The sequence below is a fragment of the Copidosoma floridanum genome, unplaced genomic scaffold (assembly GCF_036245765.1).
Source record: "Copidosoma floridanum isolate Cflo_tuat_1 unplaced genomic scaffold, Cflo_Japanese_pri ptg000015l, whole genome shotgun sequence".
Classification (NCBI taxonomy): domain Eukaryota; kingdom Metazoa; phylum Arthropoda; class Insecta; order Hymenoptera; family Encyrtidae; genus Copidosoma; species Copidosoma floridanum.
In genome coordinates, this window is record NW_028321892.1 from 5,404,018 (window position 1) to 5,425,318 (window position 21,301).

General features: G+C 33.9%; 1 protein-coding gene across 2 annotated transcripts in view; it reads right to left on the reverse strand.

The window, feature by feature from the left end:
• Positions 1–21,301, reverse strand: part of LOC106642445 (activating signal cointegrator 1 complex subunit 2) — a 196,191-nt gene that overhangs the window by 97,073 nt on the left and 77,817 nt on the right. For both annotated transcript variants that reach the window (XM_089592284.1, XM_089592283.1), the window contains exon 11: positions 4,326–4,447. In XM_089592284.1, the coding sequence (XP_089448410.1) occupies positions 4,326–4,447 (122 nt within the window). The remainder of the gene's footprint in view (positions 1–4,325; positions 4,448–21,301) is intronic.

Below are 21,301 nucleotides of genomic sequence, written 5' to 3' on the forward strand. Positions count from 1 at the left end.
CGCGGATCCTACAGATACGGCTCAGTTGTTGATCTACGTGGCTATTGCTTGCTGGATAAGAACTTGATTACTTTCTCTCTTGGAACAATAGAACTAGCAGATTTTCAAACATAACGGTTGTTGATCTGAATTCACGCACAGCAAAAATCGTAAGAGATTTCTTGAAGATCACATAATAATAACCAGGCCTTCTGTTTGTGAGTGACCTTGCCAACTTTCCCCCTCAAGTTTGAAATTGCGAAAAAAGAGTTTAACGGATTCGAGGGTGGTATATGCAGGTTATTGTCTATTCCATGGGCCAGCCCAATGGTCATACGCAAAAAAAAGGATGGTGAGTGGAGAATATACATATACACAACATTTAACATAATTATAATTATAATTATAATTCCTGTTTCATTTCTAATAAGTTATAATTTCAGTTTGTATAAGCTAAGTAAATGTGAGAAAAATCAAGTCACACCGACAATTTATTAGGTCAAGATATCAGAGAATACGATAGAAAGAAAAATATTGTAAGGAGTGAAAGTTTTTATTAAATAATAATGTGTGTGCTTAGCAAATCAAATATGAAGCAAAGTTTCATGTAGGAGAACTTTAGATGCCTCTTAAAATCATGTGAGGGGAAAAACAAGGTATGTCACGCTGAAAAAGTATTGGGTTAAAATATCAGAATAATAAAGCGTGTACCCCTTAATTTATACAGACGGCTAACGTTTAGGGGGGCGTATCATGTGGAGGAGCTAGTGCCATGACTCACAAAAAGTATTTAATTCTATAAGGACACACACACGTACGCACGCACACACATACATATTATGTAGTGACTTAGTTAGGGCTTACCACAATATCCCTCAGTCTCCTTAATACCCCTACAGTCACTCTCCGCCCCCCAAAAAATAAAGCAAAACTCTCGAATAACATATGTTATTTTTGCACTGCCTATCAGATAGAATGATCAACGTCGTGGTTTTTAATAGTAATGAAACTTTTTTTTCAATTTTGTATATTTTATTAACTTTGAAAATTTTTTCAAAGATATGTTTTTAAGCTGTTGTCAATCAGAAGGTTTTGAGTGCGTTATATTTTTTTACTGAATAATATTACATGAATACCTTCGATTTCTATGTCACCTTCATAGGGCACTACTTACACGGTTTGTATTACTGCATAACTAAGTGTTTTTTTAATTTATGTATGTATTCGTATTACGCCATACAAACATATATAAGAAACTAAAATTTTTGACATAATTTGTTACCAACATTAAAAAAAAAAGCTTAGCTCACCAATAACTTTATACTTGCTTGTAAGTTGAAATAAAATTTATGTAAATCATTATTTATGAATTTACTCTGAGTGATATAACTGCAATAACTATTAATTATTCATATGTGTAAAGTCAATGTACTTGCTACTAAGGCGTTGTGGAAAAAGAGATAAAATAAAATATTTAAAAGTTAATATTGAAGTACGAATGAGGTCAGTGGAGAGTGGTGGGATATTTTAATAAAAAAATAATACAAGTCAAAATAACGGAAAAAAAACTAACTTTTTAAATTATATTTACGTTGCTTATTGTGTGTTCTTACTGCATATTTATGTCTATACGTGTTATATTAAAGGAATATAGGTGTGTGAGGTGAGAATGAAATACTGATAATATTTATAATTAATAAATGAAAAATTTAATGTATATTAAGAATACAGTCGTAAACGGGCAATGCAAGTATATACAGCGTGTGAACAAGGCAGCACTATAGAGCAGACTAACTGCGAGTGCACAGAGGGCCATACAATATTCATTCACACATGAATACACACACACGCGTAAAGACTTTGAGTATGTGTATGTATGGATAAACGAACTACATTAACACTTTCGCCGTTCGTTTCAAGATACATCACATATGAACTAAACCTATGCTGCTACACAGACATTTAAAGCGATCTCGCGGGAGAGCCTTTGTAAACATGTCGGCCTTCTGTACTTCTGATGGTACATATTCAATGCAGATTTCGCCGCTTACATATTTTTCGCGTAAGAAATGGTATCGGATGTCAATATGTTTGGTTCTCTTATGGTATTCGGGATTTTTGCTCAATTTAATCGCGCTTTGATTGTCAACAAACAAATTTGTACCTTTCTCACATTGACTACCGATGCCGCTCGTAAGTTTTCTTAACCACATCAGCTCTTTAGCAGCTGTTGCTGCGGCGAATACTCTGCCTCTGTCGTGCTTAGGGTGACTAGCTTTTGGCGCTGAGAAGACCAAGTTACAGGCCCGTTTGCCAAACAAAATACGTAGCCCGAAGTTGACCTTCTCGTCTCAATATCACTGGCATAATCGGAATCTGAAAAACCTGTCAATTTTAATGCGCTTCCGCCACGACAATACTTAATACAAAAATCAATACTTCCGACCAAATAAGCAAATATTCTTTTTACAGCTTGCCAGTAATTTTTATTATGCTTGTTTATAAATCTACTCAGTAAATTAACCACATACGAAATATCGAAACGAGAAACCGTAGCTAAGAATATAAGGCAACCGATGGCTTCGCGATACGGTTTGTCGCTAATTACCTCGCTTTCCGACTCTACCGGCTTCAATATTACATTCGGATCCACGGACACGCTTACTGATTTCGCATCACTCATTCCGAATTGCTGTAATATAGATTTTATGTACGAACTCTGTGAGATAACAATGCTTTTCTCAAGCCTATTGCGATTTATTTCTAATCCCACGAACGAACTTGCATCGCCGATGGTAATATCAAAATCTTGTGTAAGATAACGAAGTATCTCATTTAATACATCTAACGATTTGCTCGCAATTAATCCGTCATCTACAAAAAGCGCAAGATAAAATATATGTCCATTAGATTTTCCGACGAAGATACACTTATCTGCTTCAGTTTCTTTACATCCGAACTTACCTAAAAAACTTGTAAATTTTCTATTCAACAGCGCGGGGCTTGTTTTAGCCCATACAACGATTTTCGCTACACGCACACAACATTGCCTGACTTTATTTTGTACTGCTCTGGAATTTCCACTCCCTCGGGCACTTCCATATTAATATTCTCCTCGAGATCACCGTACAAAAATTCCGTGCGCACGTCGAACGTCCTCATCTCGAGATCCTCGTATGCAGTCTTGGCCAACAGTACTCTCAATGAATCGTACCGGACCACGGGTGAAAACGTCTCGTTATAACCAATGCCTTCCCGCTGCTGAAAATCTCTTGCGCACAAACGTGCTTTATAGCGCAGAGCCTCCCCATTTTCGTCGTTGAGGATTTCAAAGACCCATTTTGAGTCGATTGTGTTCATTCCTTGGGTTCTCGGTACAAACTCCCACGTCTTGTTATTAGTGTGAGCTTTAAGCTCTTCGTTGATAGCCCGAGTCCAGTTCTTCTTGTCAAGTCCATTGATTGCCTCCTGATAACTTTCGGGCACGTCGCACTGATGTATATTTGCCTCGTACCTCTGAGGAGCCTTTAAACTTTCTCTGTTTCACAGCTGTCGCCGTTGCTCTGGCTGCTCCTGGACAGGAGACAGTTGTCAAACAACTTCGTCATCCTCTTCTAGGTTATTTTTGGCGACGTTCTGCGCAGGAAATGATATCTCTTCCTCCTCTTCATCGGACTCATTTTCATCGACAAAACTGAACTGTTCTTTTACTGTAGCATTCCTAGACACTTTTACTTTTTTTGTTTTGGGGCAGTAAAATCTGTAGTTCGACGAGTTCCCATCATAACCAACCAAGTAGACTTTCTGGGACCGAGCATCGAATTTTGAGGTAAACTGCTTGGGCACGTGCATGTAAGCTACAGAGCCAAACACTCGTGTATGCTCGAGATCGGGCTTCTGTCCCGGCACTTACGTGCACAAAAATAACTGTTCTTGATGATCATGGGTCCAAACCTAAACTACTACCGATGCAAAATTTTAGAATTTTAGTGATCAGAAATATTTTAACTGGAGCTTCTGATTTTAGATGTTTTGCGATGAATTTACAACTACTGCAAGGACTCAGTCGCCCAGCTTGCTCACTATGGGCACTTCGATGGGTTAGACTATTCCCTCTAATCTCATGCATCTGGCAAACGTTGAATGTTAAATCACACATAATAAAAAAAATGTTGCGTTTTTTTGGAATTTATAAAATAATTTTGATAATATTTAAAAATAAAAAAAAAAATTATTTGTCTAATAAGTAAAATACCATCCAATTATTCAATCAATCGCTTATAGATGCTTAAACACTTGATTTTTCACTGTTTCAAGTGCAACAAATACTCAAAAAAAGTACTCACCTTTGTCCTTGCTGAATATTTGACGACTTTACAGAACTTTGAGTTATAACATCAAATTCATTATTATTGTAAATATTCAATCTTTGCCTTCCGATATCTACGTCGATAGCTGCTGAAGCTTCCTTAAAAAATTTAATTCAAGCCATCAACACATTAAAATAGATATGACAGTTTAAAAAATTAAAAAGTTCATAAAATAAGTATAAAAACTACAAGAACCAAATTATGTCAACAAAATATGTATTAATATATAAAAATTTAAGAAGAAGCTTCGATGGCTTAGTGTTTAGCATCCTAGCCATCACTTGTTACGATCTAAATATACATTATAAATAAATTCATTTAAATACACAGTAATACCAATTTTTGTATTACAAACACCTCTGTCTAATCGATTAATAGCCTAGTAGTTAGGGACACCAACTAAATTTTTTCGCTGATCAATCTATCGTCGGCAAAGTTATTTCTTATATCACAAAATGAATGTTTTTTATTTATTATTTTAATGATGACTACAATGTTTTCTCTTTTCACGTGACAGTTTAAATTTTACATAAAAATAACACAGAATGATAGTGATACGTATTATAATTATCAGATGACACGATTTTTGTTGTAATAAACGTATATGATATTAATTTTTTATCACCATACTACTAAAGGAACTTCTTTCCCACATTGTGTTCCCCGTAAGATTAAAAACAGCCAGCGTTGGTCAGTAATTTTTTACAACGCTGGCTGAATAGCGAGCCTTTTTTACAGTGCCAAATTTATAAAAATTGTTCATTGTAATAAATAAAATTTATGTAGGGTTGTACGACTGTTATTAAAAGTTAATGTGTCAAGATTCTTTATTACAAAGCATGCGTAAAGTGATTTGAGAGATTGTATATTTCGTACACCATAGTAAAGGTAAACAAGCAAACCATATTGTATTGCTTTGACAATCAGATACATGAAATTTGGAGTCATATTTTTGTCTGGTGCAGTATCGACGCTATTTTTCTCAATTTTATCGTAGACTCATGAATTATACACGCACTAAAACCACACATTCTTGTTGTAAAGAAGATTTCATATATAAACCAACTTTACTTTTACTTATTGTGGAAGATTAGGCCAGATTGACTTGTTTGGTATTCATCGAAAAAAAAACCAGGACTACAAAAATAATAACCTGATACAGTGGTACGTGATACAGTTATCATCAATAGAACAAACCATGATAATATCAAGGGCCTTTTGAAGATGTTTAAAATGTTTAATGTTTCTTATTTAGAAGTATTTGACGAAATCAAAAATATTAAGAGTAATGGGATCAACAAAAAATAATCAGGTTTATTGCTGCATCAAAGAGTTCTTACTCCTCAAAAAGGATTTAATATTAAAAGAAATATCTACACCATGATATCTGAGTAAATACAAAATTTCACAAAACGAAATTAAATATTTACAAAATAATGAAATCAACAAAAAATCGTCAAGTTATGAAATATTATTCTAAATCTCTATTACAATTATTGCAAAACTCAAAAAAAGTATCGTAGTTTCCCTCGGATAAGTGCCGTCGTCTCCAGGACTATTTTGAGGCCCCAGGGACCTGCGAAGCAGGGCCCGAAGGACGTAAGGTAGCCACGGAGCGATGGCACTTAAATGGCAAATCCTATTTTTCCTACCGAGGGCACACCAGCCTCTCAAAAATGGCCGAAGTCGGAAAAGTAACATTTCTTATCACGGGCACAAAGTGCAACTGACGCTCTTTGATTTCGTTGACTACTTTTTTGAATAAGTAACATTAAAAATATTATACATCTCACAGAAGTTACTTGATATTATGGTGGTTTCTGCTATTAAAATAACTACTGTATCATGTACATCTGTATTAGGTTTTCATATTTGTAATCTTGATTTTTTTATCAATGGATACTAAACATGGATATAAAACTCGCCGAACCTTTCACATTCAAATAAAGTTAGTTTTTTTATGGAGATTTCACTTCTTCTTTTTGGACTTCTTGAATGAATCTATTATAATTCATAAGAATTGAACATGAATAGTTAGTTATAAAATTCATACATCATTATTTTACTTATAGAATTCTGGTTTAGTTTATGATATTCTATAATCAAACTTCCCTTTTTTTTACTAAACTCTTTTAAATACCACCAATTTGATCCAAAAATGAAATATGAAGATCCTCAGCATCATTTGGCAATTGTTTTTTGATGATATCTTTATCATTGACATAGAACCACTGGCTTTGTTGGCGTAACGCATTTGTATAATGACCTATGATACACTACAGCGGCAAAACACCCTATTTATAATTTGACACTTTTTATTATTCACGTTTACTTTACATGTCGGTAATGCATTTTAGAGTTGATCATTTTAACAATACCTGTACCATTACTTTTTGTACAATTAATTACTGTATTAGTATGTTAATTGTACAACTATTACAGTAGTACTAATTGTTTAGTGTACTTTTTTATTTTTTTTTTTTACGCTGTGTCTATTCGCACCTTATATCCACGTACACGCATGCGCCTCGCTCGCTTCGCTCGCTCGTAAAAAAAAAAAAAACTTGGACCCTATAAGTACCGGACAGTAGAGTTACCCACTGCGCATGTGTATCCACTATATCCACGTAATTACGTGGATATACGGTGCGTTTTTGTGCGAATAGACACTAAGTTTTTTTTTATTTACATCTTTTATCACAATAAATTTTTATTTCTTGCTAACTTGCAAAACCATAAACTATAATTTTTGGAAGTATACAGCTTTGAGAAGAATTATAATATAAAAAATTTTTTTATCACGTATTCGTTTATCGCAACTAAGACATTGAATTATCACGTTTTGTCTAAGATGTCATAAAAAATAAAGAAAATTTTAAACTGTAGTGTGCTAACACATAATAGTAAGTGATCCTTAAGTGAATAATTTCTCATAGTCTTCTGAAAAATTAAAGTGACCGTAAATAGTGGGGTAAAGTGTGGCCTTTCACGTATCTGCGCGATTTTTTGCATACATAAATTAATAAGACTACGAAAATAATAAAAAAAAACTCTTTTCTTTAAAACATTCATCAAAATATGGGCGCTTACAGATGAGAGGTGTAGGACTAGTTCAAGTTTAGCTAGTGGCTGTCAACCAGCGCTGGCAGTACGATCCCCATGCAAAATACTCATTTATACTTATAGCATTGATAATTTATTTGCAGCGATTGAAATTGTAATTTAGCTATCAGGGTCACGTGCAGGCTCATTTTATAAGCTGGAAGAGTAAGTTCTTACAAAAAATAAACGGTGGTAGTAATACTGCTGTATGATTGTTGTCTTACTGTTGAATTAAAATAAAATAGTATTTCTTTAAGGTAGTACTGTCGATGCTGACAAAGTCAAATGAGTACTTCACCTTGTATGAGTAACATGGTATCTAGACTTGACAACACCATTCGCTATTTTTATAGATAAGTAAATACATAGACATAGATGGGTTGTATAGACTTTTCAGGCTTCAGACGAATTGTTTACATGAAAACTCTAGAATAATTTATTCATTTTGGATGCAAGTCTACATTGTCATTGACAAACGTTCAAGTTGAGAAACGAACTGGATTAGCATCTAATTTTACTGTAAAATGCGGTATCTATCAAACAGTGAGAAAAGTTTGCACAGACAAAGTACTTCACGTTTCAGGAAAAAATATTATTATGACTTGAATACAAAGGTCACTACAGGTTTGTAATTTTCCACAGATGTTATAATTATTAATGTACACTTTGAAAGTGCATAAAGGCTTTCAATACATAATTTTTTGTACTTCCAGGGTTCATAAATAGAGGACTAGGAAATACTCATATAAACAAAGTGCTTGCTGCCTTGAACATTCCTGCAATGAACTGGCACACATATCGATCAACTATAGCTAATGCTGAGGATATAAAAAAACTATTGTAAGTATAGCAAAAGTGTCCATACTAAAATTTACTACTTATATATTTATATATATATCGGGAGAAACATTGCATCTTCTATTATAACATACAATAAAAAAATTTGTTTTTAATTTCTTACCACGATATCAAATTATATAACAATGATTGTTTTAAATAAAATACAATGTAACAATACTGATTTTTATACATTGTGTGATCAAATTAGATAAACTTGATTTTTAATGAATTCAGTAGGTTAGTGATTTTCTATGTTTGAGCTAAAATAACCATTTTCCTTTATAGTGTGAGTATGAAATATAGAAGAGATTAAATGTTTCATACAACTATGTATAAAATTGTTTTCTTCACATCTGATGGTCTATCCATTACAACTCTTTGTCGCTATTGTCCTTTTTTCAGGCCCGCTCACTTGGACCTTTATTTTATTTCTTCTGATACAAGCCTACCAAATATTACAAATAAAAGTATTGTACGAATTGCAGCATCTTTCGACATGGGATAGTTCACTCGTGGCACAGGTAGAACATACGACAGCTTATCTGGCACAGCTGCTTTAAGGTGATTACAATACCAAAAAAGTTATTGGCTTTGTCACTTTGAACAGAAAATGTGCCAAATGTGTTAGTGGTCATGCTAAAAAAGCCCATGACTGTAGATGCAACTTTACAGTTAGTGCAAAGGCAATGGAGCCTACAGCTACAGCTGCAGTATTACTGACCAAAAACCACCCAATATTAGTAGCATGCAAATTACATGTTGGAATATTTATACCTGACAATGATTTTTGTTCGATTAATGCAGTGCACCAAGCTTGTAATCATAAAGTTTCTAAATAAAGTAACAAAAATCATACAACCAAAGTAGTTGTAAGCTCATTGTACAAAATTCAAAAAAGTCATAAAGAATTGGACAGTGTTGCTATTCAGTACCTGAAAAATGTTTCACATATTGCGTATCTCAAAATCAAGAAAACAGTACAGCAATGACAAGTGTAATTAAAAATATACCGTATTATTGTTTTAATATTCACGACGATTGTGGAGATTGGTGCCAGACTCGTCAAGAAAATTATGTGCACTTCAACATTGGCAATGGCTTTTACAGTGAAATTGTATTCGATGCTTTGATAGATATTTTTTAATGTCTATTTACAAAATTGTCTAATTACAGAATTGTTAGCAAGGCACCTAAGACGAGACTGTACAGCAAGACAGCGTCAAGTGATATTTAAGTAGCTAGTGCAATTAATAAAAAAAATATTGGTGAAAAATAATATTTGACTTTAACTGGAAAACTAAGTTTGTCACCAGGTAAATATTCTCCTTCCGCAAAAAAAGTTATGTATGCCAAGTTTGTAACGCGTAGCATAAATTAAGAAGATTACCTTTAAAGAAGTCAAAAATGGGACTGAAAAACAAAAGAGAAGCCGAAAAAGGTATTATGTACGAAAGTAACATTAGTTAATGCGGTGTTGCAATGGAATAGATCTCCATCGCAACTTTTAATTTAAACTCAAAACCAATATTTGTGTTTTTTGATTTGGAGACAGAAGGACTTTCGAAAATAAGCGATATTCTGAAGTTAACTGCTAAATATAATGACTTTGAGTTTTCTGTATGTATTAGGCAATGGCAAAAAATTTCACGAGAAGCCCGTGACGTGCAAGGCTTGCGGCTTACAGATGGTGTACTCCAATTGCATGGAAAACCCGTCTTTACATTTTCATTGCCCGAAGCTTTTTTGACCTCTTACGATTTCCAAGATTCGCTTAAAAAACCGTGCATTTTAACAGCAGATACCTGTGAGTTTGACCATCTACGATTGATGGCTGCTATCGATAAAGTTTTTATGACAAAACATTTCCAAAATTTGGTTTACGAATTTTGTGATACTCTTCGTATCACACGAAGAATCACTGGAAAAACCATCAAAAGCAGCAAAAAATTAGAGAGTTGAGCTCAACAATTCAATATAATCTGTTGTCATAAAGCACACGATGCTCTACATGACGTAATAATGTGACAGCAAGTTGTAAAGGAACTAAAAATCAAGAATACTGATTTACACCAAACTGTTGTTACTTGGAATGACGTTGAACGAAAAATTTAGTATTGAAAAATTAAGTACTCACAAAATGTAACCGCTGTAAGCGATTGTTTATCCCTGAGTATAAGAAAATAATTAGTTGGTGCAGGACTTACACATTATATGATTTCTGATGCTTTTCAAAAAGAAAACATTCAAGGACTTTCAGATTTATTCGGAGAAGATGCAAACGGATCAGTAAAAGTTACAAAAACTAAAAAAATCTTGGAAAAACTGTCTATGTATTCAGAAAACGTATTCGCTGTTAATATAAAACAAACTAATTACATTAATGAGACACTTTTCTATTGTTCATAACTTTTTATAAGTATGTGATTATTAATCAAAAATAAAATGTTACATTTCATTCTATGTTCTTTATTCAAAATTCTATGTTCTTTTATATTAAAAATATATAATTTTAACAATAACTTTTTAAGACATTATCCACCATGAATTCTCACGTATAATCGCGTATTTACTAACATATCTTTAATTATTTAATTACAACATTACTTGTCAAATCTGGCGAAGCTAGATTACTTTAAGTCTCGTAAGTACTAAACTGTAAATATTTCAAACAAAAGGCACGTTCTAAGCTATTCTGCGGGGTTGCCACACTGCAGTTACTGTAGTCATCTTTCCGCTACTTGTGGTATTTTTTATTACTAAATCTTTTATTTCAACTCTTACAGGTACCTAATCGATGTTTTCAGAGTTGCATGATGTTCTTCAGATTTTAGGCTTACGCTGTACAAATTTTTTACAAGATCATGTAGGTAGTTTTTTCTCTGCACATAATTAAATACATGAAGAAGGCGAGATTGCAGCAGGGTGCATGTTAAATTTCCAAAATAAAAAACGTCTTTAACGTTTCCTCAGGAATCCTAGGTTCACAAAATTAAAAATGAGTCTTTAGCATGTTAATACCGATGAACTTATTAAATTTCATCCAAATTTTAAAGGTACATTTATGTACAACAGTACTACCTTGAAATAATTTAATGAAAGTGACTCTTAAAATGGTTGATTTACTAACTGTGGCCATCAGTAATTAAACTGTATTTTAATTACATTCAAATAAACTAAAACTTTTTAAAAGCAGGTAAAAAATGTGTCCTAGTTAGAAGTACGTTTCTTAAAAAGAATTGATAGAAAAAAAATAATTCCAAGAACCTTTCAAAGGCCCATTTAATAAAATAGAATTAATGACCTCCCCAAGAGCCTACGCTAAATTGTAGAGTGATACAAATTTTTTCCTCGAAAATACGTCTGATAAAAATATTGGAAAAGTTTATACTCACATTTGATGTTCTTAAAAAAAAGAAATTGGGATCAGTGTTACTCAAGATTCTCCATTTTTTGCCAGAACATTCTCAAAGTGTTATACCATCATGTTTTGAAAACTTTAAAAACGTTCAGACATTGATAAATTTCATCGAAGTGGACATTCAGAGACCGAGAAATGTGTGCTATTAAATGGTTACTCACTACCATTTTAAGGACTCTTAAACCTTTTAAATAAGCATACTTATTACTTCTAGTTTTAAATACATGTTTCCAACTATGTAACCATAAAAGAAATTACTTTTGCAATTACACCATGCACTGTTTATGTTGACAGCGATAACAAAGCCTTCTTATAGTAAGACGTATATTTTTTAGCATATTCAATATTTATTTTATTGTTTAACATTTTATAAAAACCTTCTCTCACAGCTTTATTGATTGTCCACGAAGATGTGTACTGACAGAGTTCCATTTTAAAATTTTCCTGTCCTCACACATTCCTTTCCAAGAAACGTAGTTAAACAAATACAAATAAAAACTTCGTAGGTGTTTAGACAAAAAACGTAGGGTTAAAGTATTACGCAACCTGATTACAGGATAAGGTACGAAAAGTACATCAGCTTTTATAACTACAGATTAAGTGGCGTGAGTTGATGCTCAAAGTGAATACTAACATCACAATTGCAGCATTTTAGGACTCACAAGGACTAAGTCAACTTGTAGCTTAAAGGAAAGATTGATGAACTATTTAGGACTACTAACATGAAAAACAGAGTTTTTGCATACTATTTTGTAGGGTATTCGTTTTAGATTGATAAATTTTTAAAATTGGAATCGGCCTTGAAGGCTGGATACAAAGAACTGATAGATCAAACATCGGAGAGACTAAGTCATCCGGCAGAAAATGAGCTGGTTTGAGCAACTCGGTGAAAACAACCTTAGATACTATATTAATGTCGATCTTGAAATCAAGATCGAAAACGCGCTCTATCACCTTGTGTGGACCAGTGTAAGGTCGTTTGAGAAATTTGTGAGCAAGAGTTTAAGGAAAGACATGCGAACAAGAGTATGAATCATTGAAGAAGAAGGAGGAAGGTTTATGACAGTGAGTCTCAGGAACTGGTCTCAATTCACGTATGTGCTCTCGATAGTTCTCAATGAAGATTTGAAGATCGGCGAAGAAATCATCCAGAATGAAAAATTAGCCTGGGATACAGAGAAAAGTTTCAAACAGACATTCAGCTGGTAAAGCGGTAATGCCATTCCAAACAGCAGTTTGAAGGCCCAAGAGGACTATCGACAGTAATTTGATCCAGTTAGCATTATTGTGACACATTAAAAAAGTTTGAAGGCAACGGTGTCAACGATTAATCAGACCATTAGCAACCAGATGGTAGGCTGCTGTTATCTTTCTCTGACAACCGATAGAAGAAAAATAAGCGTTGAAAATCTTTGACTCAAATTGAGAGCCCTAGTCTATAATCAGGTATCTGGGAGCACTAAAACGAGCAACCCAGGTGTCTTCAAAACATTGAAGAATAACGGAAGCTTCGATGTCTTTAAAAAGAATAGTTTCTGGCCAACGAGAAAAACGATCAACCATTGTCAGAAGAAAGGAATAACCTTCACAGGTTTTCAAGGAGCCTACAATGTCTATGTGGACATAGCGAAACCTATCATCAGGCACCGCAAATTGAGCAAGCTCATTTTTCACGTGGCACGAAGTCTTCGACTATTAAAAGTTGAGACAGCCATTGCACCAAGCTTTGACACCACGGTGCATGGAAGGCCAAACATAACGTTGTCTGATAAGCTGGTCAGTGACCTTTGGACCATGAAGCGCTGAAAAGTAAAAGAGATTGAAGAGATACTTTTTGAGAGTCTTAGAAATATATGGGTGAATATTTCTGGTCCAGACGCAAAAAAAATGACTATGATCATGACTAAAACCAATGCTTTTAATATTGAGAGAGCGAGTCGAAGAATCAAGTCCCTTAAGTTCAGTGTCATGCTGCTGATGATCTACCAGTTCAGGCATTTCAATGTCTGTGGTCCAACGTCCGTTACCAGTCTGGTAATAGCATTCGATGACGGATGGCTGAGTTAGCAAGCCTTGACTGAGTCAGATTTTGTTCTCTCAAAAGCTTGAATGGCCTCTGAAGACCATTCAATGATTCGTTGGTCATTTTTCTCGGAGTTATAAGGGTACGCGTAGAGTGAAGCTTGAGAAAAGCAGCATAAGGAAGGCTTCGACGATAAAAATTAACCAGACTTTAGGATCTACGCATTTGAGCGATAGTTACAGGCTGAGTTAAGTCAGAAATCACTTGAACTTTCTCGAGACTGGATCTAGAACCATTTTGATCAATAAGATGACCAAGAAGAAAAAGCTCTGCCTTATCAAATTCACATTAAGATGTATTTAGCCGAAGATCATGTTGCTTCAAACGATTGAATATTGTACGAAGATGCTTTTTGTGATCTTCAATAGAAGATGAAAAAATCAAAATATCATCTAAATAGACGAAAACAAACTTCAAATCTCCAATGGCACGGCAGATATACCTTTGAAACGATTGAGATGCGTTCCTGAGACCAGAAGGCCTTAACGCATACTAAAAAAGCCAAAACGCGTTGTCACAGCAGTTTTGAGAACATATGCAGGAGCTACTGGAATTTGGTAGGTTTAACTAAGTCAAGTTTAGAGAAAAATTTTCTACCTGACAGGAGTATAGAGTAATTATAAAGATAAGGTATTGGAAATTTGTCAGAAACACTGCAGGCATTGAAACGACAATAATCGCCGCAAATACCCCAAGTACCATCTGACTTTTTCATCATGTGAGTAAGACTGGCTCAAGGACTTTTGGAGTACCTACAAGTGCCATATTTATCCAAAATTCAGCAATCGGAGAACTTGTTTTCTCAGTAAATTGTAAAATATCCTTGATTGCTATAAGCTGAAAGAGTTTCTTCTTGTGACTTTAGGGAAGTTAGCAACAATTTTTGAGTAGCAAGAAATAGGACTAACAATGCTCAGCTAAGAGGAGCAGTCAGCTAACCTAAAACACATGATGGAAACCGCACTAGAGTACAAATCGATGATCCTACGTCTGCGTAAATATATAATAAGACCAGAGAAATTCAGGAAGTCAGCACCAAGAATCGGGCTAAGAACATCAATCGTACGAAATTTTCAAGGAAACAGACGCTTAAGACACAGGTTGAGACAGAGTTTAACTTCCTCATAAGTGTTACTTATCAAGTTATTTGCTGAAAAAGTTTAAAACTAGATGGTTTAGCACCAACATTGGTATTGGGCAGTAACGAGACTTCTGCATCATTATCAAATAAAAAAGTCTTGCCAGTTGCAAGTTCACGGACATGGAAGCGTTTGATTTTAGAAGACGCCTCTCTTGAAGCCTCCACTTAAGGAGGAGAGATTAGTTTCCCGAAGTGGACGACTTCCAGGAACAATTACTCCAGCAGAAATAAGCCTCACTGCCGTACTCAGAACATATTGAGCACAACTTATTACCAGTGATAGCCTTGAATTGATCTATACGATTTGAGTAGTTATTACCCATCTGATTGAGATTACGACCGCAGAAATTAGAATGACTATAGAGACGGTTATTACTGCACCTTGAGTACTTACCCATTTCAGAGGGAAGTTGTTGAGCATTGAGTGACAAGTTACCGCTCAATCGCGTTAAGAATTGAGGAGTTCGAAATAAGTTCCTGAACTTTGAACACGAGGTATGGGAACTATTAGAAGCCAGGGATTTTACAAATGGATCAGTGGCTGACGCGAGCTCGGTGAGCAAAATTATGCTGTAAATCGATAGGGCTGCACGGCAATCTGGTGTAAGCTGCTCTAAGAAAATAATTTGAAGAACCTCGTCTCCACAACCAATTTCCAAGGCACGCATGCGACTAAGTAATAAGGAGGGTTTACTTTCTGAAGATACCTGATTACCCAAAAATTGGCGGAGGTGCTTCTCTAAAGACCCACCGAAGGTCGACGAAATTCGCGATTCGATTCGTTCGTACAAATCTGCAGAGCTTGGACTTGAGTTAAGTAAATCTAAAATTCACAAAATCGTGTCTGAATCTAGTTTTTTAGCAATACAATCAGCTTTAGTTAGAGAAACTGTGATGCCAGCATTTCTTAATGAAATTTCTGCAAGTGTAAACCACACTTGAGGGTTTTAATAAAATTTGCTATCTTTGTTGCTCGTGCAGCAGCAACCTGGGAAAGAGGTTGACTGCCTCCCTCCACACCTAAAGAATCATTTTGCAAATTCACTATTTTAGCATAAGTGGATGCCAACTCAGTAAGCAACTCCCTTAACTATTCCTCAATGCACATTGTACAAAGAAGAAAATATTATGTCAGCGTAAACAAGAAAACGGTCTAACTTGCACGAGCAGGGCTAATTTTTCTAAAAATACCAGACAGACACTGACACAATAACTCTAAAAAATTATAATTAGTAAAAATTACGAAGAGGAAGAAAAATAGTATTACATAAGAACTCATGCATCAAAAGATGTTTAAAGAAAAAAACGTGACTTGGTTGGGAGAACGTTATGATTAACAAAAACCATAAAAACACTAGAAGCAGCAGAATTCTCAACGCGCTCAAAAGCTGTAAACACAAGCGAGAACCACAAGCAGTTTGGAAAAACGCACAACGGTTGCCTGACAAGCTCACGCACGCTCCTAAAAACTTGTACATACATTTATATAAACACAGTTTATATGCTGGGCGAAAGTTCATCGAAAGTTTCAAAAAAGCTACTGGGGAAGAATAGCCGCCTGGACGATCGATGTGGTTCCAGAATTTATAGTGTGTGCATCTTTCTTCTTCTTAGAAGTCAATAGGGGTCACGAATGAGGAAATAAGTGACCAAAGAGAAAGATCCGGTTATCCGGGTCGGTTGTGCAGTTCCACTTCTGCCGTTAACATGGTCTCTTCGGAGAAGGGAATCTCAGAGAAAAGTACTGCTTGATACAATAAAATTAAGTTTTAATCCAAAATACAGTCTGATGTCTACTAAGACACCTAAGACCAAGCTAGGCATATATCTAAGGCGCAACTGACTTGCGGCGCAGCGTAAGACCCCAGAACAGAACGAGAGAGAAGGGGTAGCCCCCATACGCAATCCAAATATTAACAGACTATTCACTGTCTGCAAGCCGTTGGGATGAAAAAGAACGTCATGAGAGCCTACGGTGACAGAAAATTTCAGACTTGCCAGACTTTTAAGGACTCCATACACTATTAATCATACATAAATGAGTTTTTCACTTTGAAATGTTAGACATAGACAGTAATAACGATAACTATCAAGAACGTAAGCTTTACAATATGGTTTATATCTACGTATAACCTCAAATAATCTTACGTTGTATGATTACAGTCAGAAAACTCTTCTATCTCTTTGTTCATTGTGTAAAGTAGAGTGACTGCACTAATGATATTTTACTTCTATTTTAAACTTAAAAAAACGAAGTGAGTCACATCTGATACGTTGCAGAAGTGATAACTTCGAAAATAATCAAAATATGTATGAATTAACAGAGATAATGAGAATTTATGAATGAAAAAGTGAAGGATCAGAGGTTACGGATGTTCGTAAATATGTTTATTAATGTGTGTTCCAACAAGTGTTTAGTACTTAGACTGTGGTTATAAAGGTCCAGTATGGTGCTCAGTGCACTGACATAATGTTTGTTGAAAATAGAATTGCTTATTTAAATTGCTTATACACGCACACGAATGAAAATTATTAGTTTTAGTACATCTATCTATCTTTCTGTTAGCAATTTTGAGTTTTTTAAAAAATTTTCAGGGTTATAATTGGTCAAAAAAACGAAAAACACATTATACACGTTATTAATAATTTTGCAAACATGCTCAAATTTTTTCTAAAATTTTCTACCTTGACTTCTTTATAGAGAAATATAAAAAACACTAAAATTTAAGGTTATATTTCCACTTAACGCCTTTTTTTGTGTACCGTACTGTTTTTTTTTTCCTCTTGGAAACCCGTAAAAATTGTTATTCTTGGTCTATCTTGATTCCTTCGTAAGATATGGCATATTATTTAATATTTGGAGGTTACGTCATGTAAAAAACCGACGAATCAATATTGACTATTTGCTTTAATCTGCCATGCATGCAAAAAAATTTTGGTAATTTACTTTATTCAAATAATAGTATTTATTAGTCAATGTGTGTATTATACACACACGTGAGTATGCAAACAATAGAAAGTTTATTAAATTACTTATGTAGATTTTTAATAAAAAGTCAGTGTACTCGGATACCTAAGTATGAAGTCATACTTTTGTAGCATACAACTTTTAAATGTAGATATACAAATTAAAAAACAATATTTTAAACAACATAATTCTACTGCAATGTATCAAGCATGGTGCAATTATTCTTGAAATAAGAATATTCTGTACTTAGGCGCTGCTTCAATTAGTGTTTTAATATTAAATAAACAATAAAAAAAAAACATATTATACAAATAAGAAAGGTACAGCGTATGGACTAGGCACGACGCACGGGCTGTCAGGCTGACCAATACTAGGCTATCTAGTTTCATCAAATCTTTGGATTGTTTTAAAACCATTTTCTACAGTAATAAAATATTCAACCTTACACTCGCACCTATCACATGTATACGCATACTCATTCTCAGTAGCGTGTACCTAATAAAAGGCTTAAGAAAAACATCTTGTTGTACCACTTTATCTAAAATGGGGTATTATTAAATGACAGTGAATGTGGCTAAACTTAAGAAATCGCCTTATTTAAGAGTGAAAATATTTTGAAACGATGAGATGCTATGAAAATATAATATTTTATCTATTGAACCTCGTATGAGTAAAATCATACATCAGCCTAACACAGCGGTCATATCTGTAATAATTAAGAGAGTTTCATAAATGCTACATACTAAAATCCTTTTGTCTTAGTTTTAGGTGGATTCCCTACATCCTGAAGCAGTACAGGTGATCAGGAGCAACACTAGGCAAAACCAGGGGCAACCCTCAACGTTGGTGATCTTGACGTGATGTCAACCTCTGCATGCTGCTACCCAGTGAGGACTGCTGGACAACTCTCTACGAGTACTGATTTCTCACCTTTTTGATTGATTTTTAACTAATGACTTTGCGAAATTGAACAAAGCGTGAAGTTTAGGTTACTTTATAGAGTTGTTTAATTTTCACCAAACTGTTGACCCCAAATTTCATTTTTCAAGTTGCCTCCACAAGTTCAATTATTTTTTTCGTGCAAAATATAGTAGCACAATTCGTAAACTAGTTAATATGTTCTTTCCTTGAGTCTTTTATTGAAAAAAAGCTTTTAATGAGCATATAAATTCCAGATAATATTTTGAATAGAGATTTCGAGCGTTTTAAAATATTCATTTATTTTATTGAAAAATTTTACCGTCTTTTGGAGCAAAAATTTTTTTTTACATAGGTGCAAGCTTCGATTTTTATAATTTGGTACTGCATTCACGAATGCACATTACTTTAAATCTTGACACCAATGGCTGTTGCTGTTAAAAACTGTAATTTATTCCCCTGACGACGTTTCTCTCCTCTTTGGGAAGGAGCCTTTTCAAGTCCTAAGTATAAGTAATAAATATACAATGCGAGTAATTACAAGAGGTATCACTAATACAGTCATCACATCTGAGTAAACGAATATAATAAACATGTAAGGAATATGTATAAAATATTTATAAAATAACAATATAGAAAACTTACAAACACGTTTTTCTATTTAAAAAATCAAACACGTCCATACCCAACGAGGGCACTACGTCAGATGATTAACAATACATGAAGTTTGATAATACAGAGTATATAGGACGGAACAAGATATAGTCAAACATTACAGAGTATATGGGACGAAACAAAACACGCGAAAATATGATTTACAAAGAACTACATAGTTTGTTATTATTTTATTTATAGTAGTAAATGGATGTATCTTTTAAAAACTTTATTTAAACTATCACAGTCTAAAATTCTATTAATACTGTCTGTCTTTTTAATAAAAACCATTTCAGACAGTAATCTTTTATAATAGTTTTGTTCCTTATCGACAATTTTAATTTCATTTTCATTAAAATTAAAAGAGTGCCCTGTGTCAAGCTGGTGCTGGTATAAAGCTGACTTGTCACGTTTGTGTTTTACATCACTTGCATGCTCATTTATTCTAATGCCAAGTCTCCTAAGAGTCTGGCCAATGTAACAGTAGATACAGTCAGAGCAATCTATTTTATAAACAACTTTCAGAACATCAAGCTTTTTTATTGGATCCTTGCCGAACATATTATGGAAAGGCAATTTGTTATTACTCTTAAAAATAACTTTGATAAAATGTTTGGCACAGAACTTCTTCAACCTATAATCCAGTTGGTTGAAATAGAAAAAATTATGACCGTGGTGGTAAATAACGATTTTTCTATTTCAACCAATTGGTACCGAAGAAACACCCATTCTGGTTCTTATCTTAATTATTACTCGCATTGTCCAATTTCACAGAAAAAATCTATAGTTACTCATTTGGTAGATGAAAATTTTAAACTTTCTTCACCTCAATATTTTTCTAACAATTTTAAATACATTTTTACAGTATTATTAGCAAACAATTACCCTCCACAGTTTATCGAACGTTGTATCAAAAAAAGATTATGTTTGTTAAGATCTGGACTAAATATTAATAATAAAAATAATATCAAAGATTCTGTTGAAGTAATTGGCTCATTGGTTTTGCCCTTCAACCGTCAGTTGGATTATAAGTTGAAGAAGTTCTGTGCCAAACATTTTATCAAAGTTATTTTTAAGAGTAATAACAAATTGCCTTTCCATAATATGTTCGGCAAGGATCCAATAAAAAAGCTTGATGTTCCGAAAGTTGTTTATAAAATAGATTGCTCTGACTGTATCTACTGTTACATTGGCCAGACTCTTAGGAGACTTGGCATTAGAATAAATGAGCATGCAAGTGATGTAAAACACAAACGTGACAAGTCAGCTTTATACCAGCACCAGCTTGACACAGGGCACTCTTTTAATTTTAATGAAAATGAAATTAAAATTGTCGATAAGGAACAAAACTATTATAAAAGATTACTGTCTGAAATGGTTTTTATTGAAAAGACAGACAGTATTAATAGAATTTTAGACTGTGATAATTTCAATAAAGTTTTTAAAAGATACATCCATTTACTACTAAAATAAAATAATAACAAACTATGTAGTTCTTTGTAAATCATATTTTCGCGTGTTTTGTTTCGTTCCATTACTATATATGTAATGTTTGACTATATCTTGTTCCGTCCTATATACTCTGCATTATCAAACTTCATGTATTGTTAATCATCTGACGTAGTGCCCTCGTTGGGTATGGACGTGTTTGATTTTTCAAACAGAAAAACGTATTTGTAAGTTTTCTATATTGTTATTTTATAAATATTTTATACATATTCCTTACATGTTTATTATATTCGTTTACTCAGATGTGATGACTGTATTAGTGATACCTCTTGTAATTACTCGCATTGTATATTTATTACTTATACTTAGGACTTGAAAA